The following is a 26,223-nucleotide window of genomic DNA, read 5'->3' as shown; positions in this document are numbered from 1 at the left end:
TAATATGATATCAAAATTAAACATTTACTTTGTTATTCTTACTTCATATTTTTTAAAAAAATTATCATGTGATAAATTATTTTATTTTCGATTTACACGTGATGGTGTGATCTTATTCAATATTTATCAAGTTTCAAAATTTTTTTATTTTATACTTAAGGTAATTTTTTGATTTTATATTTAATTGATTTAAAGTTTTGATTCTTGAAAGCTTAATCATAATTAGAATTAGAAGGGAGTGTTCTTAGAATTGAAGAAAATTTACTCTTTGACTCTCTCTCCTCAATTAATTTAGAGTTATTTTCACAGTTAAAGTTAGGCTATTGAGTAGATTAAACAGTTTTAATTCAAATTAACTTTTATTAAAATTATTCTTTATTCGCATGAAATTATCAAATATGCATGGTCAAATTAATCATGTCTACATTTTGGGTGTTTCAAGTTTAGACTATCATAGATTTATAATTTTGTATTTGCATAGATGGATTCAAGATTTTTCTTCGATGGGGGACAAATTTATTATATAATATATTTACTTAAAATTTGTTATTTAATATAAAGGTAATGTTTTCTATATGTAAAAATACTTTTAATAAAAATTTTAAAATATTTCTTACAATATTAAATAAATAAAAAGTTTAAATAGAAATTAACATAAATATAACAAAAACTTATAATATTAAATACATAAAAATTTAAAATAAACACAAACACATATGAATTTAGGAATCCAAACTAAGAAGTTCGAAAGATTGAAACAGCATGGTAAAGAAAAGCAAAAGTTTATAAGATTCGGAAACTGCCAAGATATGAGATTACCCTAGTGCCATAAAACTTTTTCCCATTTGATCAATTTTGAGTTTAGGGTTTATGATTCAGCATCTTCTAATCCACTAACATTTCTAAATGTGCTTTCAAGTCAACTGCAATGTTGTTAAAGGGCCCAAACTCATTCCTTCTAAAGAGTAAAAGATCAAATTCGTTGACGGCAAGGAAACGTGTCGTAAGGCACACAGAAATTTAGAGGAAAATAATTTGAGAGTCAAGAAAATTAGCTAATTTGTATTTATCTAAGCATAACTGGTGATATGACATCCATGAAGAATCAGACTGAGGAAATGTTCATAGGTCTATAGAAACCTGCTGCACTTCGTTATGGAGCTATCAAATGAATCATGCTGCATTGACATGATTTATTAAAACATTAATTTATATGTTAATAAGTTGGATCAATCTATTATTATTATTTAATATGTTGTATTTATATGATTCTTAAAGATTAAGAGTATGATTAAACAAATATATAATTATAATTCTTATGGATCATGTCATGCTTAGTATGTATTTTTTTTGTACTATATCAATTCAAGTACAATTTTATTAATAGTTTTTTAAAATTTTAACATTTTTTAATTATATTTAAAAATTAATATATAAAATTAATACGTGTAGTGCATAATTCATATAATTTGATAAAATATGTATATTTATATACAAAAGTTAAAAATTTTATCAAAATAATATGTGAAAATTAATAAATACTAATATTATATCTCTAAATTTTTAAAAATATATAAATCATATTATTTTTTTTATTTTTCATTTTCACCAAATGATGATTTATTCCTATAATGTGGTCTGGCTTATTTTTTATTTTTTCATAATTAATCTTTAAAAAATATACATTTCATAATTCTTTTAAAATGATAAATCAAAAGGAAAAATTATAACTTTATCTACTAATAGTTTAAATACTTTATAAGAATATTTAATGATACAATTTAATTTTTATAAATTACAAACATAAAGTATCAAAAAGGCAAAAAAATGTCATCATATGATAAGAATAATATGAAATACAACTAAGGACCAATAAACAAAATTCATTTGTAACATTTATGAGCAAACGCAATACAATATATTAGTGTTAATAAGTCGTGCTATGTCAGCTCATGTGCCACACATGCTGACACTAATCCTTAATAAGTCATGCCTTGTTAGTTCAATAGACTTAAAATGTCTAACCCAATATGATACAAGTATATAAATCATACTTAATATGGCCTGTGATTATAGCAATGGATCATGCTTGCACAACCTATATCATACCGAATTACGCCGTGTCATGAGATGGCAGCTAATTTGACGCCTATATTTATGTATAAACTCAGGCACATATAGTTTTAAGTTCAAAAGGATAACAAACTCTGATCAACAGAAAACCTAGCTCTTAAACTGAAAATGGTAAGAAAGGCCCTGTTCTGTATCTCTATTATCTTGGAGAAGAAATGGAATTTTGTTACAACCAGACACAATCAATTATGAAGTGGGTTTGGTCCACCAGGGACAAGTCGATGTGAAACTGCGTGCAGTAAGCTGATCATTTTGCTGGTTCCAGGCTTCCCAAGGCTATGGATGGCAGAAAAGCTTCTTAGGAATATGGGAGAATACTTGTCTCTCAATCTTTGATCAATTTCTTTACTGGTTGCTTGGTTGATATATCGGCAACTGGTGACTCGAATAAATCCTAGGATAACAAAAAAAGTAAGAAAAATGAATAGAGAGCTTTGAGCTCTCATGGTGGGGAAAGAGAAAAGAAGAAGAGAATCTAATGGCAGAGGAAACAAAGGTGTTTTTCTTGTTTGTCTGTGTTGGTAGCCTAGAAGTCTATATATAAAGGATTCAGCTGACATGTGACGAGCAAAACTTTAACATTTCAAGGACTAAAAATTCAGAATTCTCCATAATACCTTTGATGCACTCGTATCTTCTGTATATATCTCCAAAATGTCAAAGGTTGACTTCTGGAAGAAGTCCCTACCAGGGTACCACTTGTGTATTGTTTATGCTAACGAACTGCTAAATTCTTTTATTAGAGTTTTCTTTTTGTTTAAAAAACATGTTGACAATAAAGCAATTTGGAGCTTTTATCATTATATATGCATTTGCCAATGTTCATGCATCTCCTGTTACTGTTGTATGTGTTTGTTGAGAAAAACCAAATACGATAGTATTTTATGATTCTATCATTTTCCATCGGGAGAAAGACAATATAGCAAAGTTCCAAAACAGATTGCCTGAGCCAGTAAGGCATCTTGGAGAATAAGATAGGTGAAGACCAAAAGTAAAGAAAGAAAAATTATGCGTCCTGTATGTTTATAGCCAAAATGGTGTTATCAGCGGGCAAGCTACTCTGTTAACAAAAACGTGGAAATGACGTCAGGGAAGAATACTTTGAGATTTGACGAGTTCCAATTGTTTTTAAGCTTACTTTGTCTCGAGCATTTGACTTTTAAGGCTGCCTGATTACTTATGTTATCTTCTTGCATTGATTAAAGTCTAAAATCAAATTAACAAAGGACTCCACTCCCATATTTGACCCGCTATATGTTTGAGAATTTGGAAGTATTGGGCTTTGGGGTTGCTCTGAAATATTGAACATGGACGGAACTAGGGGCGAATGGGGATATAAGATTGTCATCCCCTCAAATTGAAATCCTGATTCGGTTATTGATCTTGAGCAAACAGGGTGAAGCAGGAAGTTGGTAGTTGTTATTGATTTGTTGCAAAATTTCAGAGAAGTGGACTTAAAACAGCTTAAACGAGGTGAGTTAAACGTTGGAATGTTTACATGTCAAACTCATAAATTTTTATATATCTTACATTAAAAATCAATCAGCAACTGAATTTTATCAGTTCTTAGTTTCCCTTCTACTCTATAATAATCATATATTTCCTTGTGCACCGTTCTGTTGGATTTGATTTTTAAGTCCCATACTGTTGGTCTCACTATCTTCATTTTTCATAGCATATTTATTAGGTTATAAATTGCTTAGTCCAACTTTTTTTTAAAATTTTTTATTGCTTATCCGAAGGAAAACAATACTTGACTTTTGCTTATTAATTTGTGTTCTATTGGTGGGAATCTATTATTGACTTCTAACATGTGCATCGGTGTGAAGAAGAAAACTCGGATTTTTTTATTCTTTTGTCAGTCAGCTTTGTTGTTCATGCCTATACAATTAAAGGATCATATTGCTTAACTTGATTTACTGCAAAGATTAACGAAATTCATGGATACTCAATAAAAAGCCTTCAAATACATTACTCCAGCTGAAAACGTCACAAAAGAACTACTTCTAATATTGCACAGGTACAAATGATTTTATACACCTGACAAAGTGAACAGCCAACTACAAATGCAAACTTATCGTGGCAAATTCAATAGTTTTTTTTTTTTTTGCCTATGCTTATTTTATTTCATGAACATTGAAACATGCTTTTCAACACACAAACTAATTAAAACGATCATTTTGGTTCCAGTGTAGAAAGAATCTGCTTCCAGATCTAAATGGGGAAGATACTTTCCAAGCGAAAATCCCTTACTTTCTATTCCTTCTTTCCTAGAACCAACTGTATCTCTCTGCCTTCAAAAGAGAAGAGAACACACATTCCTGGAAGATTGCATATGAACATAAATAGAATTCTGATCAGTTGTGCAGTGGGTTTGGTCCTCCGGGTACAAGTTGATGCGAAACACTGTGAACTGCCCTGTACTTCTGATTTTCAGAAACAGAAGGGGAACTAGCAGAACAATGCTCTATAAATGAAAGGGAAAACTTGGTTCTTAACTTTTTTTGAGTTTCCAGGTATGAAGCCAAGGTGACTTGCCGATAACTAGAAAGATGGATTGTTACTAGCATAATTGCGAAAATCAGAAGTGGAAGAAAAGGAATAAGAGTTCTCATGCTCTGAAATGACAGGAAAAGGAGTCCTAGGAAAACAGCACCTTCTGAGTTGGATTTCTAGGTTTGAAGTCTATATATAATGGTAACGAGCAACCAGTTCTTAATAATCACTCCTAGTATTTAGAATGACATGAATGCCCATATTCCAATCATTATTAAGCCTACCTCTCATAATGGATTAATCAATCTTGCCTCAAATGGGATGAATTTAAACAAAGAGCCAAGAATTTGGTGGAGCTTGATATTAGATATGAACTTCAGCTACAGGTAAGTTTAAGTCGGCATGTGTTAATGAATCCAGCAAGACTTCATAAGTTTCTGTGATAATTTGTTGTAAAATGCTGGAACGCAAAATAAGGTTCCTGGCAAGATTGATTGAACGTGCCACCTATCATTTTCAAAAGTGGCATGACCGGACAGATTTGATAACATGGGCTTCAATGAGAGGTTAGTCGTCTTTAAGGGATCAGATCAGGCATTGTATAAATTGTACACTTGATTGGATATGCCAATGGCTCAATGCTCTTCTCAACTGCCAGCCTCAAAAAGTGAAATTTATAGCTTAATCACCTGTCCTTTCACCTTAGCCCTTCATTGTAACTACTCTGTTCCTTGGCTAGAGGGACCTGAGTAACAGGAGCTTTTAGATTAAGATGCACTATCCACTGATCCTATAATGTATAGCATCAAATTGATATCTTGTGTGGGCTACGAATCTCTATCATCAGCAAGCAGTCTTGCTGAGGTTTCAGGAGCTAATTTTATCTATTCTCCAATATGGTGGGGGGGATATTCTCCAGTTTTTAACCACCTGTTATGATTCAAAGGCTTGAGAGACAGGTTCAGAATGTGAAAATGGTTGCGACCAAGGTTGAAGGTACCTACCACAGTGGAAGCTGCCCTAAGACCTATCGGGGCTTCTTGGATCACAGTAAGCCACTTTTCGCACATCGGTTAAAAGTTTTGCCAAGTAATCCTAGTTCATGACTCGCTTATAAATTTCCTGTGCATCCATACAGTTACTGTTTACGGCCCATGCCAGCTTTGGCATACATGCTAGCATGATTGACAACTAAAACCTAATCTGTCCATAAAAATTTAGGAACTAGTCATGCAAAACTAAAATAATACAGTCAACTCAGCCTCTAGTCATCTACCTATCGAACTCCAGAGCATGTTAAATGTTTTAAAGAATTAAATATCAGTAAATCGTTGGCTTTGTACGTGACACATTACGTTAAAAGCCAAACTACCAGCTTTGGAATGTAGAAGTAAATTCATAATTCGTCAAATTCAGATCCGGTAAAGGTTAAGTCAATACTGGAAAGAAGTCCATGGTTAGTTAAGGGCTGATAAGATCCCAGCGTTCGACTGATATAATTGGGAAAAGCAGAATTATAAAAATTCGGCATGGTTTGTTTGAGCCAAACAAATTCATTTTGGTTTAGCAGCTCTCGAGCAGTTAATGAATGAATTGGAATGTAGTGAGGTCATTTTCTTAGCTCTCAAATGCCCTCCAGCCATAAAAGTGCAGAGGACAGGTGCAGGCCGCTGGGCCTGGTTAGAGTTGAGTTTAATGTTCGAAACCAAATGCTTTTCAGATTTTCCAGTAGATTGGATCCGGAAGTTTTTTGGATCTGTAATATGACCATCATGAAGATCATTGGATGATCGAATGGATTCTCACTGTCCGCAGTTCTATTCTGACATATTTGTCTCCACGATTCGAGCTATTTGCCAACGCCTTCAAAAAAAAAAAAAAATCAAGAAACCACTTTTGGCCTCCTACTTTTAAGCTAGACTCTTGCTCTACCGCATAAAATGCATAAGCACAACGAGTAAAAAATTAGCCCCACTTGGCTTGCATCCAAAAGCTTGGAACTCAAAAACTCACCATTCCTGTATCAGCATTTAGCAGGCACCTCAAAGACTGTAATCCCTGGTTGAACAAATTTATCATGCATTGAGAGAAAGGGGAGGACCTCTTTTAATAGCTTCTAATGCAACTACAGCACATAGTAATTTTGTTGAACAAAGTAATTCCTGGCCGCATACATCAACAGTGAATCCCCAAAGTTTTAACATCCCAACTTATTTTTGATGAACTAAATATTGAAGAAAGTTTGCTAAAAGAGTATCCGCACAACGTAAGCTTATATATGGAATAAGATTCACATAATGCATTAATTCAAACAACAAAAGGAAATATCTTCCGGCATCTTCAGTAGAAAGAGTGATCACCCCATCGAAACGGCGACAACTAAGCCCAATCATATCACTCCTCCTTAGCATCAGCACCAGAGGATTTTTCCTCTGTTCCCGCAACTACACCTTGTGATGGACCATCTTCAGCTGGCTTAGCATCAGTTTCTGTAGCACCTGAGGCTTCACCACCGCCATCCCCTTCGTTTACTGGAACTGTCTTCTTGATGGTTCCAACCTTAACATACTTGCTCATGAACTTGTACTCCCAATCCTGCAAAGCATCCAATTCGAATGGACCAAGGCCAGAGATGTCACCAGTTAAATCTTTTTCTTCAAAAGACATCTTTGCAAGAGCTCTGCTAGCATCCTTTCCAGCAAACAATGCGTAAGGTCCACCAGGTCCATAAAACATTCTGCAAGAAATATTAAATTCAGGGAACAGCTAAGAACTTTCTCATTCATTTAATGCATAATTCTTGCACATATATGATTAACGATGCCTCTTGCAAATTCTACAATCATAAAGAATTTCACCACAAATTATGTTATAGATCACTTGAAAAGGTGATACTAAAGTGTTCCCGACACATTACATATAGGTCATATCTGACAAAAAGAAAATCTTGAAATCGGAAAGTAATTTCCATGAACTGAAAGTTAAAAGAAACCAGCAGCGCAGCAAAAATCTGCAACCAAGAAAGCTTTAAAGTTCATGAATGAATTAAAGCGAGAAATAATATAGAAGAAAAAAATTAATCATTTCTAGAAAACCTCAAAAGCAGCATCTCACAAAATAAATAAAAGCCCCAAAAATTTCATACCCATAAAGCTACTATGTCAAAGCTGATTTTCCAACAAACCGGTTGACCCCCAAGAAGAAAAAAAACCCAAAATCTAAAGCCAAAAGAAAAGAAAAAGTAGCATATTTAAACCTGCTTTGAGAAACATCATAGATCTGGCCCTTGATTGCCATGAGGAGTGGCTTCTTGGAATCCGACCCATCATATTGCTTAAGTTCCTCCTCGGAAATCTCGCCGAGCTGAACCGGAGGTGGAAGCGGCTCCGTCTGCTCCTGCAAAGCCCTTGTCCGTTGGTAATGATCATCGGACGATCCAAATAGACCCGTTACTACATAGTAAATGGCCCACAACAGAGCAAGAACAGTAAAGAAAGTGGCCGGAGATAGACCCGTGTACGCCGTTATAGCGGCCTTCAAAGTCTCCCATAGCTGCAAAGCCATCGCTTAAATTCTTTTTCTTCTCTGGCGATTTTTTGTCTCAAACTCAGAGTCAGAGTCTTTTGGTCTTAAAATTGGAGCAGACGGCTATTATGCTCGTACAAATGGAGTTATCCGCCTGTACATTTTATACTCCGTTTCTCCTGCAAATTCTTTTTTTTTTTTTTTTAATAAAAAAATTAGGCAAGTACATATTAATTTATTAAATTATCAAGTATACTATATTAGATTTTAAATACTTTATTTTTTTATAAAAGATTTTAATTAGTTTATTAAATTGATTAAATCAGTAAAATCTCAATCTGATTTATTGGTATGAATTATATTATGAATTTGATTTTTTTTTAATTTTATAAATTGATTTATGGGAGATATTTTGGTTGTTAGTTTTAATTTTTAAATACAAAATGATGTATTGATACATTTTTTCTTGATTTTTTTTAATCAATTAAATTACCTAATAGTCCTTGGAATGGTGGGTAGTCCACATCTATGGTTAAGTTATTTTCTATTCATTTTGTTTTTTCTTTTTAAATTCTTATGATTGCATATTACAATCAAAGTACAAGGACAAAAATTTTTAAATAAAAATTTAATAATTATTTAAATTTATAATATTTTATTATAATTAATCAAATCTAATATTTTTTATTTTGAATTAATTAAAATCTTAATCAGTTATTTTTACTTAATTAAATTTTTATACATATATTTTCATTCAATTAAACTTTTCGATTAAAAAAACAGTTAATCATATTTTTTAACAAAAACTTAATTGATAAAAATAAATATTTGATAATATAATTGATTATAAAAAAAATAAATAAAAATTTGAATAATTATTAAATTTTAATTCAAGAAAATTTTTAACCCAATTGCCTATGATCAAGTATTCATAGTTGACAAATGAGATAATATGGTTCAATATTATACGATTTTAGGAATGAAATTTGACAAAAGCCGAAAAGAAAAGGAACCACAGCTCAGTCAAAACACATGCAGGGAGCCACCAAATAGTTGGGGACTCCTCCTGATCAATTCTGATAATCAGGGTTAGGTTTAAACTAGGGAAAGGCTAGTTAAGAACCTTTAAGAAAGCATGACTTCACTCTTGACCTTTATTTTTTTTTTAAAGAAAATACACTCATAATTTAAAAAAAAAAATTGCTAAGGACTGAAATTTGAATTTTAAAAGTATTAGATGTTATTTTTAAAAATAATTAAATGAATCAACTGAATTAAATTTAAAATTTTTTTAATCCTAATCTTTATAGATGTATTTATAAACTCATACTTTTTAGAGGGATTATGAGTCAAAGGATAGAAAGAAGATATGAAAAGGCAAAGCAAAAATCGGTGCTATCATCTGTTTCAAACATAAAAAGCTGTTTCAGCTGTGATGTTCTCAGCACTGACTTTAATATATTTGAAATTTGATGTTTGGCAAAGTTATCAGACATGATAGTCAAGTTTCGAAAGTTTCAAAGTTGAACAACTCTTTTAGATTGAAATTCAAAGAACTATAAAGAAAAAGTAAATAGATAAATAAATCAAGGTACCAGGAGATCAATCAAATGAGCCACAAAAGCAATATGACAAAAAACCTAATCCTTAAAAGTTAGAATCTTGAATTCTTTCCCACCATTTTGGACCAGATTCATATTTGGTTAAACTAGCTATATCAAAGGAATACCATTGTACTATTCTATTTTAACAATTATTTTTAGAAGACTGAGTGTTTCATATTCAGACAGCTGATCTAAAAATGACCATCATCTTCAGTTTTTTCCTGTCTTAAAGAGTTAAACTTATTAACTACCACACACAATGACACAAAGAGCCGCAGCATGTATTGACATGAGCCAATTGCTTACATTAAGTACCAACATGTGTTTATGTTAGAAGTTTAGCTATTTTCTATCTTTATGCATCTTTGTGGAGTCCATAGATATCACACATCTCAATCGACAATATGCAGTTCCTTAATCTTTTGGATCTGAACTCAACACTGAGGGAAACCAATTGATCCAAGTATCGCAAATCCCAAAGGTCCAAAAATTTTTTAGGCGAATTACAAGAACTCCCAGGTTTAAACTAAGAAATAAATATCATAACACAATAAACCAACAAATAAATAGAAAAAACAAGGTTCTTGTGCAGCTAAGAATAAAAATCCATGACATAAGAATTATTGATTAATGTTTTCCTTTTCCATTTCTAAATCTACCTAAAAAAGATTCTATCATCTGTGAATAGAAAAAAAATTGGACAATTGACCATATATACAGTAAGTAATAAGGCAGATGCCTGTCTCAAAGGGGAGCAGATCATCTAAACTAGCCACTGGGAGGTTGAATGTTTTGAAGAAACATAATGCACGATAAAGACAGTTTTCAACTATCTTCACTCAACAACCTCTTTTTTTGTTTACAGCATAGAAGGAATACATCAACCAAAGAAATAATGGGGGAAAAATGGTACAATAGCTAAGGTTCTAACCCAACCCCAATAATATTTTGATATTGGACGCTCCAAGTAATGTGCACAAGAGCTACACTTTAAGAATAGAGAATGAGCTTATCAAGTTGTAGATATCTGACCATCTAAAATTCAAATTCAAAAGGCTCAAATCAAAGGAAAAGTGAGCTCACCTCATAGTTTTCCAAAGCCCTTCTTCATACTTGTACCACCTCATAAGCCCTTCATCATTTCTCATCCGCTGATACATGATGCAAGAGTCTTTCATGCATGTTACGAATTCACGTAACCGAGATGCCTTCTCAAGAATAGACTGATCGAGCTCCCTTATAATTATTCTTGGGGTAGGAGGAGGTGGTATTTTTATCGGAAGGCAATGAGATATGTTAAGCACTTCTAGGTTTTGTAAGTCATCCAAGATGGAGATCAGGACATCCTTCACAAGCATTGAGCAGCGGAGACTCAAAACCTTTATCTTTGGTAGATACGTTATTATCTTAGCGGCAAAGAAATTGTCAAAAGGTCCCATTACCTTGAGTTCACTAAAATTCTTGCAATTATTGGCAATTTCTTCCATGAGATATGGAGGGTTTGATATGCTAGGCATTGTAAGCGACTCAAGATCCCGCCAGATGTGAATAGCTTTGCATATTCCAGTTTTCTTTATTATGTTCCAAGCCGGCCTAACAAGGCGTCTGAGGCGGGGGCAACTGCAGTAAAGAAAAACAAGATCACATTCCAATGCATGCACCAAAACAGCATATACTTGTGAGGAGAATCCCCCCCCCCCCCCCCCTCTCCCCCAAAATAAAAAAACACACGCGCAGACACAGGAAATCAAGGTGCAATTTGATCAGTTTAATGGCAAGAAAAGACACTGATATATACAATACCATTCATCAATACCATTATCAAATGCATTTTTAAAGAAGCTAAGGATGTGTTTAGTGCATAAGATTATGGCAAGATAGGATAAGATGATATTATGATTAGCATTAAATTAAATAATGCTATACTATCTTATTTTTTATGTATGCAAGGATTACAACAACACACTAAGCCATATATCCCATACTCTGGGGTTGACTGTATGAAAAACTAAATAAGAGAAAGTTAGGTTGTAGTTTGTATCTTCTTGTGCAACTCATTTCTATCAATAATCACATTTTCATCTAATTCTTTAATCATCATATCATTTTTTTTTTATTACTTGCTTTCATATATTTTGTAATTTACCTCTAGATGTTTTGATCTTTCATAGATCTAGACACTCAATTCTCCAAACCGGTGCATAGCTAGGCTTACATTTTACATGTTCAAATTATCGCAAACGATCCTCTCTCATTTTTTGTTCAATTTAGATTATTTGTAATTTTTCTCTAATCTCTTTATTTTTTATTTTGTTTCTTCTTGGCTTACAACATATTCATCTAAACATCTTGATCTCTGTTATGTATGTAAAGATTATGATAGGATAATTTATTTATTGGTCAAGATTATCCTTTTAAAAAGATTAAAAAAATTTAAATTATTGATATAATTTTGAAAGACATAAAATATAGGACATATAAGTTTATGGATTATTTAAAAATAATCTTCTCCACTTTGGGAAGATTAAATCATCCTATGTCAAGAGGATGATTAGTCTTATTTCTTTTTTTAGATACAAATCAAATATAGGTTCTATTTGGATGGATGGTGAGATTGACTGCGATGAGATTAAAAACAATAATAAAAATTATTGTAACTGTAATTAAAAAATATTACTGTGGTTGGGATTTTAAAAAAAAATTAATGAAAAATTTATGTTGACTTGATCTCACTGAAATTAGTGTTTGGATTCAACTGAAGGTACGATGAACTTAATTGCACCGTACCAGAAGTGCGGTAGAATCTAAATGAGGATATAGTATAAAATAATTATTATTTTATCCTATTAATAATCTTATGCATTAAACATGACATAAGATACTAATACAAGAAAACACCATGGTAATTGATATTGAAACTCAAAGAAAAGCATTAGATATGCTCATGATATAGGTAACAAATAATCGTTGTTAGCAGGCGCCCTTCAAACATTAAGATGAAGTATCATAATATGTTTTTATTTCACAGAGATCATCATCAACTCTAGACAAAGAAAGAGGTTTTACTGTTGAGATTGGTAACACCAGCTTGAGAATATTCTAAATAAGTAAAATTCACGAAAATTACCTTTAAGCAGTATTGGTCAATTGATCGTTGCTCACATAAGGATTAAAGTGACAAATCAAGGCCATTACGTTTCCCTAGCCGAGACTCAAAGATATCTTACAACAAACGGGTCAATGTCCTGTCAGAACTAGCATCCAAAGGTACATTAGGCTGCAATGGAATTTTGATAAAATTTGACTTGATCGCTGAGTGTTTTCCTTTAACAGAGGATCACAACAGGCCATACTCCATGAACTGCAGACAAGAACAATGCATGTTAACTTAAAGATGTCAAAAGACTAGAAGATCTTCACCAACATATCTGTTCCAAAGTCCTACCATCTCCTTGCTACAGAGTGACTTTCTTCCATTCAACCAAGTTTTCTAATATTTCCAAGGAGTTTCACAGCATCATCAAGCCTACAAAGACGTGGACTATATATAGAAGGTTCAGTCCGTTATATATATAACTTGTATTGACAATTATATGATGAATCAGCATTCAGCAGATAGAAGTTTACATCTTGTCCTCAGAGAATAATCAAGGCGACATTCCGTATTGAAAACCAAGGAAAAATAAAAGATTGTGCTTGGAAGCATGAAAACTCACTCTCTTGGTGTTTTTATAAAATGAATTCAAAGTCCAAAAAGATACTCCTAGCTGGCATTGCGGGCAATAAATTCCATAATCCATATGGTGAGGAAAAAAGGGAAGTAAATATCGTTGGTCCATGTACTAAAAAAATATACCGTTGGTCCTTGATTTCCATTCAAAGATGCCTAGCAATGATAATATGAGAAGAATCAAAATGCAATTAAACAGGCATGCACATGTCACAACCATGAATAAAAATTTGGTCCAAAACTCTTCCTACTATGTAAGAAAGCAGAATACATACACAAGAGAATGTGTTTTATCTACACAAGTACAAGCATGCAAGTATATAACTACACCATCAAGTGAGGCCCTGACCATACTGTGCTTCAAAAAAAAATCATGTTCCTTGCCTTTCAGCCAAACTTAGGAGGTTATCAATCAATTGGACTCATGTGGGAAAATGGACAACAAGTTGTCAATGTCTAAATAATTTAAAATTACTGTTGCCTCGAAAAAATATAAAATTATCCAATTTTGGCAACACAATTGAAGGAATTCATAAATATACCGCATATTCGCTTTCTGTATTAGCATAAATAGATCAACCACCTTTGCTACATGTACATTATTGATAATATACCCTCCTAGATCCCGATTAATCCAGCTTTTTGTCTAGCTTCTAACTTTCAAGCCACTTTTAACATTCACCATTTTACAACTGTCATGCTAATGACAAATCTCGTTTCTTAACATAAATTGAAAACAGAAGTTAACCTCCGGTGTGATTTACATACAACCGCCGTGCAATACCAAGAAATCTACATAACCAAACAGCTAATATATCACATTACCCTCCATGATCTCTCTCAGACAATGGATCTTGATCTAAGGAATCAAGAATCTCCATGCTACAAATGTCTACCTATTATCTCTTCACATTTTTAGCCCACTGCCTACCATTAGGCTCGATAAAATTTATAATTTACATCCTATCCCCTCACTGCATTTTTTCCCACCTTTTCAACTTAAAACCTATATATCATAGGAATTTCAAGATTCAAGTCTCTCACCAGCATCATCTTGTATTTCATCCAGCAACATCAAGATACTTTATATTGTTAAATTATAACATTAGCAAGAAGCCATTCCATGGAATTTATGACTCTAGCTAAAAGGGGAATTACCTAGCACATCAAAAACCTGAAATTGGTCGACGGCATGTACCAAAGGTTACAAATTGAATGACATTGAGTAGTAATAAATATTGAATACATTAAACATAGTAATGTAAAAAAAAAAATGGTTAAATTCTCTAACTTTTAACTCGGAAATTTCATTGTTTTAAGCCAATCTATAAGTAAAGACCTTACACGCAGAAAGGGTGAAAGTATTTTCACACGGACTTGTTCTATATCACGTCAACAACATTGAACAAGCGACAGTCAATAATAAAACCCTACAGAAACCATACCAACAAAACAGATACTATTTGATATTCTGATACTCCTAATTACCGCATTCCACTTCAATTCCTAGCTTCAAGTCCGTCGTTATAACAACATCTATCTTGTTCACTCTACGCAAGACAGAAAACTCATTCTCAACAGTAAAAATTTCATCTACAAGATCTATATTCAACAATTTCAGTACAAAGACGCCAAAGGAAGAACCAACCTCTGCAATTAAAAGAGAAAAAAAATTCACTATTAACAAAATCAAGTTTTCATGCTTCAACAAATCTAGGTTCCTTCAATTTTAAGTAGATCTTCCATCTTTAATTACCCCTTAAAGAAAAGATCCATATTGATCTAACTTTCACCTCACACTCTCAAAAACAACTATATCTAAACATATATATATGAAAAAAAGAGAGACAGTTACCTTAAGACAAAGATAATCTTGGGATTCATGAGCTTTGTTTTTCATTGGAAATTTGTTTTCAATAATTTCCAGTTTTATATAATAACTAAAAGTATGAAAAAGACATAAGTTTTCAGCGTTAAGAGTCCAGAAAAAGTATATATTACTTTGAAATTAAATTAAATTATAAAATGTCTTCAACAATTAGTGGGGAAGAAGATTTAGAATGAGTTTGACAGTTATAATTCTTCCATCTCCATCTCTTATCCTCTACCAATAAAAATAAATAATAAATAATAAAATAATATCTCTATGTTCTGCCAGGCTTGGACTCAAAACGTTAGCCCAAGCCTGGGCTTAACGAGTCAGATTACGGGTCGAGTTAATAGCTCGGCTCATGAACAGTATATCTCGCGCTTTCTGTGGCTATTTCAATTTCCCAACTCCCAAACGGGAAAGGAGAAGCAGAGGGAAAAATGGGGGTGAAGAATTTGTGGGATATTTTGGAATCATGCAAGAAAACTTTGCCTCTTCATTATCTCCAGAACCAAAGGGTATGTGTAGATCTGTCCTGTTGGATGGTGCAGCTTCAAAATGTTAACAGATCTCACTGTCCCATGAAAGATAAGCTTTACCTCAAGGGTCTCTTTCACCGCCTAAGGGCTCTCATTTCCTTGAATTGCAGCCTTATTTTTGTCACCGGTAAATTCCTTTGATCTTCAGTCTTTGATTCAAGTGATATAGGATATGGGTTTTCTTTCCAAGTTGGAGATTTTGTGTAAATGGCAGCTTACTAAAGGATTTCTAAAGTTGGGGTTTTTCCTGAAATAGGATTTTGCTGACGATTTTGAATTTGTTATTTCGACGATTCAATTTGGTGACTGTTGCATTTATTTGCGGAGACAGTGGCCAAATGAATTACAAGACCATAAATTTTCGAACTTGTCATGCTTTATCAAAATTTGCTGAGTGTTTTCATTTTTTAGTTGTAGTCTTGTAGATTTATGGTAACATTTTAATACATTCTTTTGCGTCTGTCAGATGGTTCAATTCCTGCCATCAAATTATCTACATACAGGCGGCGGTTATACTCAGGAATTGAGATAGAGAATCAGGTATGTTATATTTCACTCTGTTCCATATTTCTTCTCTAATTTCTTTCTGTTGCTACAATTTCTTGGGAAAGTTACCTTTTGAGGAACTTAAGTTAGTTGTTTAAGGCAGGCTGCTCAGAATGGGACAAATTCACAAAAGTTGCCCTCACTTAGAAGGAATATGGGATCTGAATTCTCTTGCATGATCAAAGAAGCAAAATCCCTTGGATTAGCACTTGGTATTCCCTGCCTAGATGGGTAATTTCCGATATTTTATGTGGTTCACTATCTTTTGAAAATGAATCCAGGGATAATTCTTCCATCTCTTTTTCTTCCCTGAAATTCAGGATTGAGGAAGCTGAAGCACAATGCGCATTATTAAACTTAGAATCCTTATGTGTAAGTAGTTCTTTTTTTCTTAGAGAGTACAATTGGAATACTATGTAATGCACTCAAAGTTCGAAGATGCCTTCCCTTCATGAAGTTACTTTGCTATCATCAGGATGGGTGTTTCTCTTCTGATTCAGATATCTTCCTTTTTGGCGCACGGACAGTGTACAGAGACATTTGCCTCGGTAAGTGTGTGGGTATTATTTTACCTTTTGAGTTTTTTTATGGTATTGTTTTGTAAAAATATAAATCTTGCCCTTTTATATTTTGAATTAGGGGAAGGAGGCCATGTTATTTGTTATGAAATGGATGATATAGAGCAAAAACTTGGATTTGGAAGGAACTCCTTGGTAATTTTTATCTTTGCTTCAATCATCTAATAGTTAATTCTACTGTTTGGTAACTCAAAATTTTGGGATTTTCAGATTTCTTTGGCCCTTTTTCTTGGCAGTGATTACTCTCAGGGTGTTCATGGTTTGGGTCCGGTATGTTTCAGTATCAAAATGCTCCTAATATCCTGGTGGGTTTTTTTTTGCTTCTTTTAAAAATGCTTATTGAACATGAGACTCACCTTCATTGCTGATATAGGAGACAGCATGCCAGATTATTAAATCAGTTGGAGACAATGATATTCTTCAAAAAATTGCATCGGAAGGACTGTCTTTTACAAGGAAGAAAAAAAATTCAATGAAACAGGGTCGAGTCAAGTGCAATGACAAGGCAACCACATTGTGTCATGAAGTGAACATGAATGGTGAATGAAGAAACCCTCCACCATTACAGATTTGGATATTACTAGCTTGTGCATCTGGTTTTCCAAATTTTATCAAGTTAAGGTTCCCTAGACAAAATGATTGAGCTAGAAAGGAAGAACCATTTGTAAATAGTACTGGAATCAGCAAAATGCTTATCATATTGTGAGATGAATTCTATAAAGTACCTTTAGTCCAACTAGTAAATTTATCCTTGTATTTCAAAAGGTTTTTTCTCTTTTATAGGAAACAATAGCACTTGACATAGTTTGTCATATATTGATTGAGATTACTATTTAGAAGAATGTTGGTTGAGTATTATTGAACTTTAAGCTCGACGTGAGTAGATTGACATATGCTCAAACTGATACAGCTAACCTTTTTAAATGATCATGATAGGAGGCAATAAGAATTCGCAAGGAGATAATCAGTCTTTGCAAGTGGTGGAAGCATATATGAAGCCCAAGTGCTACTCGGCAGACTCTGATGTAGTCCATAGGTAAAGTTATATAGATAATTTCTCTTTGTATAATCTTGTACCAACACAAGGCACTCGGTAGAAAAAACAGTTTTACTATATTTTTTTATCTAACTTTTCTTCTTCTTTTTTTAAACTTTTTGTATCTCTCTTTGTATTCTTTTCTCTAGCCCCCTCCGCCTCTTAAAAAATGTATATGCATATGAAAAGGATGAAACGAAGTTGATATTGACATGTGTTCTCTCATGGACATATGCATGTTTGATTTAATTATGGATGGAGTACCTCTTTATAGCATTAAGGGTGTCTGACTTTTTCCTAGAAAAGAATTGTGTTTGTTGACTATGTCCTAAAGCCTTGTTTTTGTTTGTTTGATTAAAAAAAGATTCTGGGTTTACTGTGCATACAGACCTTTTCTAAATATTGTGATAGTCAAGGATAAATCTTTAATGAAAATAGTTTCAGAGATTTAGGAGAATTTAGAGCCTATGATGACTGATAGTTGGGATTGGGCGTAGTCACCAATTCTTGCTTTTTAGAAGCCAGGCTGTGAAGTTTTTTTAACTGCTTTATTCTTGTAGGGTTCTTGTGCAGCATCCATTTCAGCATCAGCAACTTCAACTGATATGTGCTCAGTTCTTTGAGTGGCCTCCTGAAAAAACAGGTATCCTTTGTTCCAAAATTTACCAACATGCACAGGTAATCATGTCCTTGTCCATGCAATTTTTGCTATATGTTCATCACTACAACCATGCACTTGGAAGTTGGAAGCATGCATTTTACACTGCTCATAGTGTATCAATGGCTCAGATGAATACATCCTTCCAAAGATTGCTGAAAGAGATTTGCGACGGTTTGCCAATTTACGATCAACTTCATCTCAATTAGGTGTTAACATTCCATTGAAGCAGGTACTACTGCCATCTAACATCCTTATACAAATTCATTCCTGAACATCTGCAAATTGAAATTCTTGTTTGACTTGCTGCTTTTGAAAGACTTATTGCTTCTGAAGGACCCTTATTGGTCATTCATGTTGTGAAAAAGTAATTGCTAGTGTCATTTTGAAAGTGTTATTATTGAGAGAGTTTGCTTAGAGTTGCTAATAATGTCAACAGATCGTTGTGCTCTCCAATGCACTTTTAAAAGCTAAAACCATCCTTTTGATGAGAACCACAAGCAGCGCTAATAAATGATGGTTTAAGAAATGATTAGACTACCATTAAATCATTTTGGATTCTAGTTAAGGAAATAGACTGGACTCATATATGAAGTAATTTAGATAGATTGTTTCAATGTGATTACCTGTAACCAGAATATGCATCATAATCTCTTTATTCACCATGAAAATATGTGAGATTATATTTAATTCTCCATTGAAATTCCTGTTTGATAGTGTCAAGGCTGATCTTTAAATCCTAGACTATTGGTAAGCTTTCCCATTACAGGTTCCAGTTAAGTGTCCTGTATCAGCAATTATTAAGCGCAGAAAAGTTCATGGGAGAGAATGTTTTGAGGTGTCATGGGAAGAGTTCGTTGGAATTAAAACCTCTGTAGTTTCAGCAGATCTCATAGAGAGGTATGTTGCCATTATCATTTGCTTACCTGTATCTAGTGATGACAAGTTGATACTTAGGAAGATAAAAGTGTATATATATATATATATATATATATATATGTATGTATATAAGAACAAAACCATGGTTGAAATCAATGTATACTCTGAATAAATGATTCATTTCCTGTTTTCCACAGTGCTTGTCCTGAAAAAATTAGAGAGTTTGATGATAGAAGAGCTCTAGAGAAGAAAAATCACCGTAAATCAAGGCCAAAGAAATCAGAGAAAAATTGTTCTGTGGCTGAAATAGATCTGAAACTCCAAGATCTGTTGCTTGACATCGAGTTAGGGTGCAAGTCCAGTCCCATTGCTTCAAGAAAAGTTATATCTGACAAAATGACCATAGCAACTGAGGTTAATTTCATAAACCAAGATCCCCCGGTTATTTTGGAGTCAGAAGGCAATGCTGACAGCAAAGCTGCAATGTCATGCATACAAATTGGTGCAACTGCCCTAAAGCATGAAGTTATTGATCTTTCGAGCCCCTCTCCACAGGTGCACTCCCAGAATATTTCCAGATTTACTCAAATGAATGGTCAAGACATTAGTGTAATCGATTTGAGTGACTCTGAAACTGAGAGATCACCAGAACATGCAAGGAAAGCAAGAGAGCTTAGACTTTTTCTTGCCAGCATTCGAGATGACATTCACTGAACGAGCCATGAAGCACTCAGTGGATAGACAACTCTTATGCATGTTTTTTGTTGTAATATGCCAAAGATGTTGCTCTGCTGTTTAACGTTTGTGTTCTATTGTGTGTTATTTTGTGAATTCCCCGTCATTCATAAATAATGCATCCATTCAGATGCTAGCCTCACAACTCACACCCTACAACCAAAGCTACTGGGATTATTTTCATGCAATTGTTTAGGATACCATTACGTTATCGAATGGAAGATAAAATTTTTTTTATTTACTCCTTATACAAGACTGATCGGCCCAGCCCAAAAATTGAAATCGCATTGGGCCTTTTACTCGGTTTTTAACTTATATAAAATAAACTATCATTCACAATTTACATTAATACATCAAATTTAAAACATACTTTTAATTTTTATCAAATCAATTTATAATTTTTGTTAAAATTTTCGAGGTGTCTGTTTTTTTTTTTTTTTTTTTGCTTAGTATCACCAACAAATTTAAAATATACCTTTAATTTTTATCAAATTAATTTATGATTTTTGTAAAAATTTATACGGTATCTTTTTTTTTTTTTGGTCTAATGTCAATGATGTTTGATATTACAATGTTGTTGTTTATTTATATTTTGATAAAAACAAATATATCAACAAATGGTTGGTTCAATCAGTTCATATTATTTTTTTTTATGAAAAGGTCTTGGATTCGAGTGTTGTCGGTGGGTATGACCTGTAGTCATATGTCTTAAATTGTTAGGTACGACATATTTTATCCTGGCTCTTGATCTGGGGAACTGAGTAACTTATCTATTATCGAATTTTTTCTTTAAAAAAAACAAATATTACAAAAAATACTAAATTTGCACTCGTCAGCTTCGTTTGAGCTAGGGGTGTAATCGAGTTGAATTGAGTACATACAGTGAAAAGCTCAAGCTCGACTCCTAACTCGTGGTTCAATACTCAGGCTCGAATTCGATCGAGTTTCATTTTCTTAGCTCGAGCTCGATTCATGATCAAAATCGAGCTCGCTCAATAAAGCTCAATTCATATATTCGACAAATGCTCGATTATTGGTGCTCGAGCTTGAGCTCAAACTCAAGCTCGAGATCTTTTACAACTATTTTTTATCAAACCTAATAAATATTATATTTTTAAAATAATAACAATAATAATAGCAACAACAACAACAACAACAACAATAATAAAAACTTACACAACAGCCAAATCTAAGCAAATAAAAGTCTCATCAAATTATTCAAATACAACATACAAATAAAAGACATAATGAAACTTAGAAACTAAAGTCTTAATTGAAAGAGATTAAATATCCAAGCAAATAAGTTCAGAAATAAGTTACAACAAACCAACAATAATACATATGCTGCCTTTACAATATTATATCTTCAAATGAATATTAGGCTCATATTGTTTTTCAACAAACTTACATAAAAGAATAATTACAAAACAAACAAATTATAATTAACAATAAGAATAATAGTAGAAGCACCCATGTAAAAAAAAATTGCGATATCATTGCAATGATCAATAACTTTAAAATTTTAACATTAACATCAACATGTATTGTATCTTGTCAATTGCCTTATAATCAAAGCAAAAAATATAGACAATGTCTTGTCAATTGCCTTAAATGAGTTTCTGTCATTAGTCAACCTACGATTCGTAAATTATAATGCAAAAAGCTCAATCTGGACGAGCTACCACCTATTTTTCTTTAGTAATGTTGTGATAAATTAAAGATATTTAGCAATAATATTTCATACATGTATAGAAGACATTAGATATCCTTCTTTTAGGGGATTTTGAGTGCAATCTCAATTGATTACTTCTCTTTCTATATAGATAAAGTAAAAGAAAATAATAGTTAAAAATTAGATTAAAACAATGATAATCACCCAATAACAAAATAATAATAATAAAAAAACTCACTTTGTTATTTTTCTTCACTACATGAAAATTCTGACACCAATCTTCTTCACAAAGTAATGCTTGCACTGTGTCAGGAGCTAAAGAAGCATGATAAGTATCAATAACTCTACCTCTCGCACTACAAATAGCTTCTGAAGCCATTGTAGTAATAGGAATAACAAATATATCTTGAGCCATCTTAGATAAAATACAGTACTTCAAAGTGCACGTTTTTCACCATTTTAAAACATCAAACTTAGTGAAATCTCCTTTATAAATAAAGCAGCCTTCAGCTAGGTAGACATCTAGATTAGATTGTTGTGGTTGAGTAGTTTCAACTGATTTTACATAATTTGTAAATTCAGACCAACCAGAAGAAGAAGCTTCTATATTCATACCACTAATACCACTATCATGTACTTGAGTTTTAGCACTATGCTCATTGCCAAATTGATACTCACGAACATATTCTTCATAAATCTCATAAAGAGCACCTCAGACTCTAGTAATACTTTCTCTTGCTTTTTTATTAAGGTACATTCGAGGAAAATAAAACTCAACCACCCTCATTTTGCACCTTGGATCCAAGATAGCTACTATAGCTATTAACAAATTACATTTTCCCCAATACTTATCAAATTTACTCTTCATCTTACCAACCATTGCTTAAACAAATTCATTTTCATCATTCATCCTTTTATCCAACAACACTTTCACACGATAAACTTCATTCAGAAATAAGTTTGAAGTCGGATAATCACTTCCAGAGATGATTTTAGTGGTTAAATTAAAAGCTTTTAAAATTTCATAAACTTTTTCTACATTTTCCCAATCTTCATGACTTAGACAACATTAATAATGAGATTCTCATTCTTTGAGTCTTGGAAACACTTCTTTGAATTTGATTACAGTAGACAACATCTCGAATGTTAAATTTTAACGTGTTTTACAATCGAGAATGAGTTTCCTATTAGGTAACTATAATTGCTGTACTATGTCAGAAAATGAGTTAAGTCTTGCCTCATTCTGATTAATAAAACTAACACTTTCATAAATATCACCAATCACATTCTTAATCTCAGAAAGACCATTTTAAACTATGAGATTTAAGATGTGTGCATAACACCGAACATGAAATAATTTTCTCCCATAAAGCAACCTTCTATTTCTTGAAAAAATGTCTTTAAAAATGTAATAGCCCCATCATTGCTTGAAGCATTATCCACAAAAATTGTAAACACCTTGTTTTCAATTTCCCATTCCTTTAGACACTTAGAAATAAAATCAGCAATCTCAACACCGCGATAAGAATGAGGTATGTGAACAAAGCTAATAACACGCTTTTGTAATCTCCAATTAGAATCTATAAAATGTGCTGTAAGAACCATATACTCAATCTTTTGATTACTTGATTTTTACAAATCAATCATCAAACTAATCTTACTAACAGTCTTCAACAGTGCCTTCAACTTCTTCTTTTTTACTTCATACACTTGCATGTAATCATTTTTAATAGTATTGCGTGATATTTTTTTCCATTCAGGCATCCTACATTTTTGTATTATGTTAAAACCTTTCTCTTCTATAATCGAAAAAAGATGCTCGTGCATGAATATCCAATGTGTAGCTACCTCTCTCATCTTTGCCATATCAAACTTGTCATCTGTGAGAGCAGGTACTATTTGTACATCACCACATGTGTCTACTGGCTGAAAGTTGATCATTTGTTGTTAATTCTAAAAAAATTTTCGCTTAACACAAGTTATCAAGTGCTTTTTAAATTAAGTTGTACTTTTACTTGCATTTATTGTTAACTTTTTCTTGCAAAGGGACATACTTTTCTTTTTTAAAACCATCAGGAAGAGTAACTTTTTTGAACTCCAACCAAACAGTAGATGTATTTTACCTTTTTTTCTCATTACCTTTCTCACACTCTTCAGGGTCAGCATCATCACATTCTCTATAATTGATATCGATGACTGATGTTTTATCTATGTTGCCATCAGTGATATGTAAAGTCTCATTCATTGAATCATTACCATCATCTGACATAATTTGGCTAGCAAAAGAATTTGTTATCGGTTGAACTGGTACAGAGGAGATATTCGGTGTAGTTGATGACATGTTGAGTTCTCTATAACAAAAAAAAAGACAAATCAAAATAATAATTCAATTTTGGGATCAAATAATGATGTCAAACAAATTGTTAGAAACATGTGCGGTAAATTTTTTTGTGAAAAACATGAAAACAAGTTGCAAGAAACAAGTTATTGAAAGAGTATGAAATTTAACAGTAAATGATAACCATATATGGGAATCGCAAGCAATATACATAATCTATAAGCATAGAAATCCTGGAAAACTAACCCAGCATTTACTCTTTGAATAATTATAACCTATAATAAATATGAATTTAAATTTTAAGTTAATTGATTTATATAATATTTTTTAAAAAATAATTTTTAATAATTTTAAAAACTGAGAACCCATTTTTCATTGAAGAAAAAAAAAGACTTTTTTGCAAAACACAAAAGTATATAGGAACATACGAAAAGTGTAAAAGGGGAAGTATGGCTAAATGGAGTAAACAAACAAGGTAAAAAAAACTACGAAAAGCAACACAATTAACCCGGTGATGAAACCTCATCATTTATTCCCTTAAAGTTGAAAAACCAAACTCTAAAACAACCACTATCTTCAATTTTTTTTTCTTTTTTGTTGGCTTTGATAGGCCTTAATAGTGAAGGCAACTGAAATAAACAACACTAAAACAAAATCTAATCAACAACCAAAAAGAAGTAGCTTAACTTAAGTACCCAACATCATATGAACCACTTTTTCTTTCTCTTTCTCTTCGTTTTCTTTCTTACTTTATCTTCATTTTCTTTCTTACTTTATCTCACTTTTCAGGCCTTAGTTAAGGTATCTCGCATGGACACCTGTACAGCTTTAAGTATGAAAAATTATGTACTTTTCTAAAGAGATCCCATCCAAAATAAAATCATAGATAAAGTTTAAAGTAAAGCAACGTGAACGAAGGGTTGGAGTCTGTAACTTAAGTGACAGTCATATAATTTTTGTTTGGTAGTTGATATGTCAGTCCTAGTCTTTTGCGAGACTTTAAAATCAAAAATAGGCAACAAAAAGTCATCGACTCCAATCCAAGCCGATAACGCTTTTCTTTTTTTTGGTATGCCCCTCCGTAAATAAAGTGAATGAAGAGAAATTTAGGGTAGCTAATGAGACTAAGCTAAAAAAGAGAGATGAAGAACAACTTAATAACTCTGATAATGGCTTCATACCTGGCAAAGTAAGATCTCAAAGCATGATAATGGCTCCACACCACACTTGCCAATGCCTTGTCCACTGACTCTTTGGAGGTAAATGTATACAGACATGATGAGCCAAAGTCATGTTTAATCATGCTATAAAATATTCAATAAAATGTGGACAAACAGAGGACAAACTCTGGTCAAGACTGTTGAGAACTATAGGACAAATAGAGGAAATGGATCATGTTCAAAGACTTTATCATCGTCATTTTTTTATACGAAATTACATGGATGACTACATAATCAGACACAAGAAAGAACCATGGCTGCATCTGTAAAGTTCACTTACAATGAAAAAACCTTTTGTAGTTATGCAAAAAGGTAGTAGCTTGCTCCAACTTTGATTTATCTCAGATTTTTCAGCTTTGATTTGTCTTGAATTTGAGTTAATTATGGAAACTAACTTCAAAATATTGAAAAAGAGGGAGAAAGAAAGACGCCATGTGCCATGTAAGATGAGGGAGACAGGAGAAAGGGGAAAGAAGAAAACATAATTTTAGGATTTTTTAGGTTAAGGGTAAGATGATAATTTTATAAATAAAATAATAATAAAAAAATAATAAAAAAATTCACAAGTTATTCGAACCGAGTATTAACATACTCAAATTCGGTTCATTCGATAAGTCGAACTACTCAAGTTCGTGCTCAACTTAACAATTATTAAATCGAATTC

At 32.6% G+C, this 26,223-nt stretch overlaps 2 protein-coding genes and 1 pseudogene across 3 annotated transcripts; 1 reads left to right on the top strand and 2 right to left on the bottom strand.

Moving 5' to 3' along the window:
* Nucleotides 1-6,711: 6,711 nt before the first annotated feature.
* Nucleotides 6,712-8,290, bottom strand: LOC111310041 (membrane steroid-binding protein 2-like). The gene is made up of 2 exons (XM_022909137.2): nt 7,886-8,290; nt 6,712-7,366 (listed from the first exon to the last, which is right to left on the bottom strand). Exons 1-2 carry the CDS (start codon nt 8,191-8,193, stop codon nt 7,024-7,026), a joined length of 651 nt encoding a protein of 216 aa, XP_022764872.2. The 5' UTR covers nt 8,194-8,290; the 3' UTR covers nt 6,712-7,023.
* A 2,341-nt stretch (nt 8,291-10,631) lies between these two features.
* LOC111316495 (F-box/LRR-repeat protein At3g48880-like) lies at nt 10,632-13,250 on the bottom strand (annotated as a pseudogene).
* Nucleotides 13,251-15,644: 2,394 nt separating this feature from the next.
* LOC111310019 (single-stranded DNA endonuclease family protein) lies at nt 15,645-20,566 on the top strand. 2 transcript variants are annotated; one of them, XM_022909110.2, is made up of 13 exons: nt 15,645-16,024; nt 16,364-16,437; nt 16,547-16,674; nt 16,764-16,815; nt 16,919-16,991; nt 17,083-17,156; nt 17,232-17,291; nt 17,395-17,560; nt 17,958-18,057; nt 18,618-18,700; nt 18,847-18,947; nt 19,485-19,615; nt 19,792-20,566. In XM_022909110.2, the coding sequence occupies exons 1-13, from the start codon at nt 15,799-15,801 to the stop codon at nt 20,306-20,308; spliced, it is 1,785 nt and encodes a 594-aa protein (XP_022764845.2). In that variant the 5' UTR covers nt 15,645-15,798; the 3' UTR covers nt 20,309-20,566. The 2 variants fall into 2 exon arrangements, with proteins under 2 accessions (XP_022764845.2, XP_022764858.2); XM_022909123.2 differs by lacking the exon at nt 15,645-16,024 and having other exon boundaries at nt 16,385-16,437; nt 16,543-16,674.
* Nucleotides 20,567-26,223: the final 5,657 nt, after the last annotated feature.

Source organism: Durio zibethinus, chromosome 9 (genome assembly GCF_047325235.1).
Source record: "Durio zibethinus cultivar Kanyao isolate XHJ-2024 chromosome 9, ASM4732523v1, whole genome shotgun sequence".
Taxonomy (NCBI): Eukaryota; Viridiplantae; Streptophyta; class Magnoliopsida; order Malvales; family Malvaceae; genus Durio; species Durio zibethinus.
The sequence above is the reverse complement of the archived record's forward strand: the minus strand, read 5'-3'. Positions and strand labels throughout refer to the sequence as shown.

Bases quoted from the DNA above. Each gene is read 5' to 3' on its own strand.
- LOC111310041 (XM_022909137.2), bottom strand. From the start codon at position 8,193: ATGGCTTTGCAGCTATGGGAGACTTTGAAGGCCGCTATAACGGCGTAC. The intron at 7,367-7,885 runs GTTTAAATATGC...TATTTCTTGCAG, and splicing joins TATGATGTTTCTCAAAGCAG to AATGTTTTATGGACCTGGTG.
- LOC111310019 (XM_022909110.2), top strand. From the start codon at position 15,799: ATGGGGGTGAAGAATTTGTGGGATATTTTGGAATCATGCAAGAAAACT. The intron at 16,438-16,546 runs GTATGTTATATT...TGTTTAAGGCAG, and splicing joins GAATTGAGATAGAGAATCAG to GCTGCTCAGAATGGGACAAA. The intron at 16,992-17,082 runs GTAAGTGTGTGG...ATTTTGAATTAG, and splicing joins GTACAGAGACATTTGCCTCG to GGGAAGGAGGCCATGTTATT.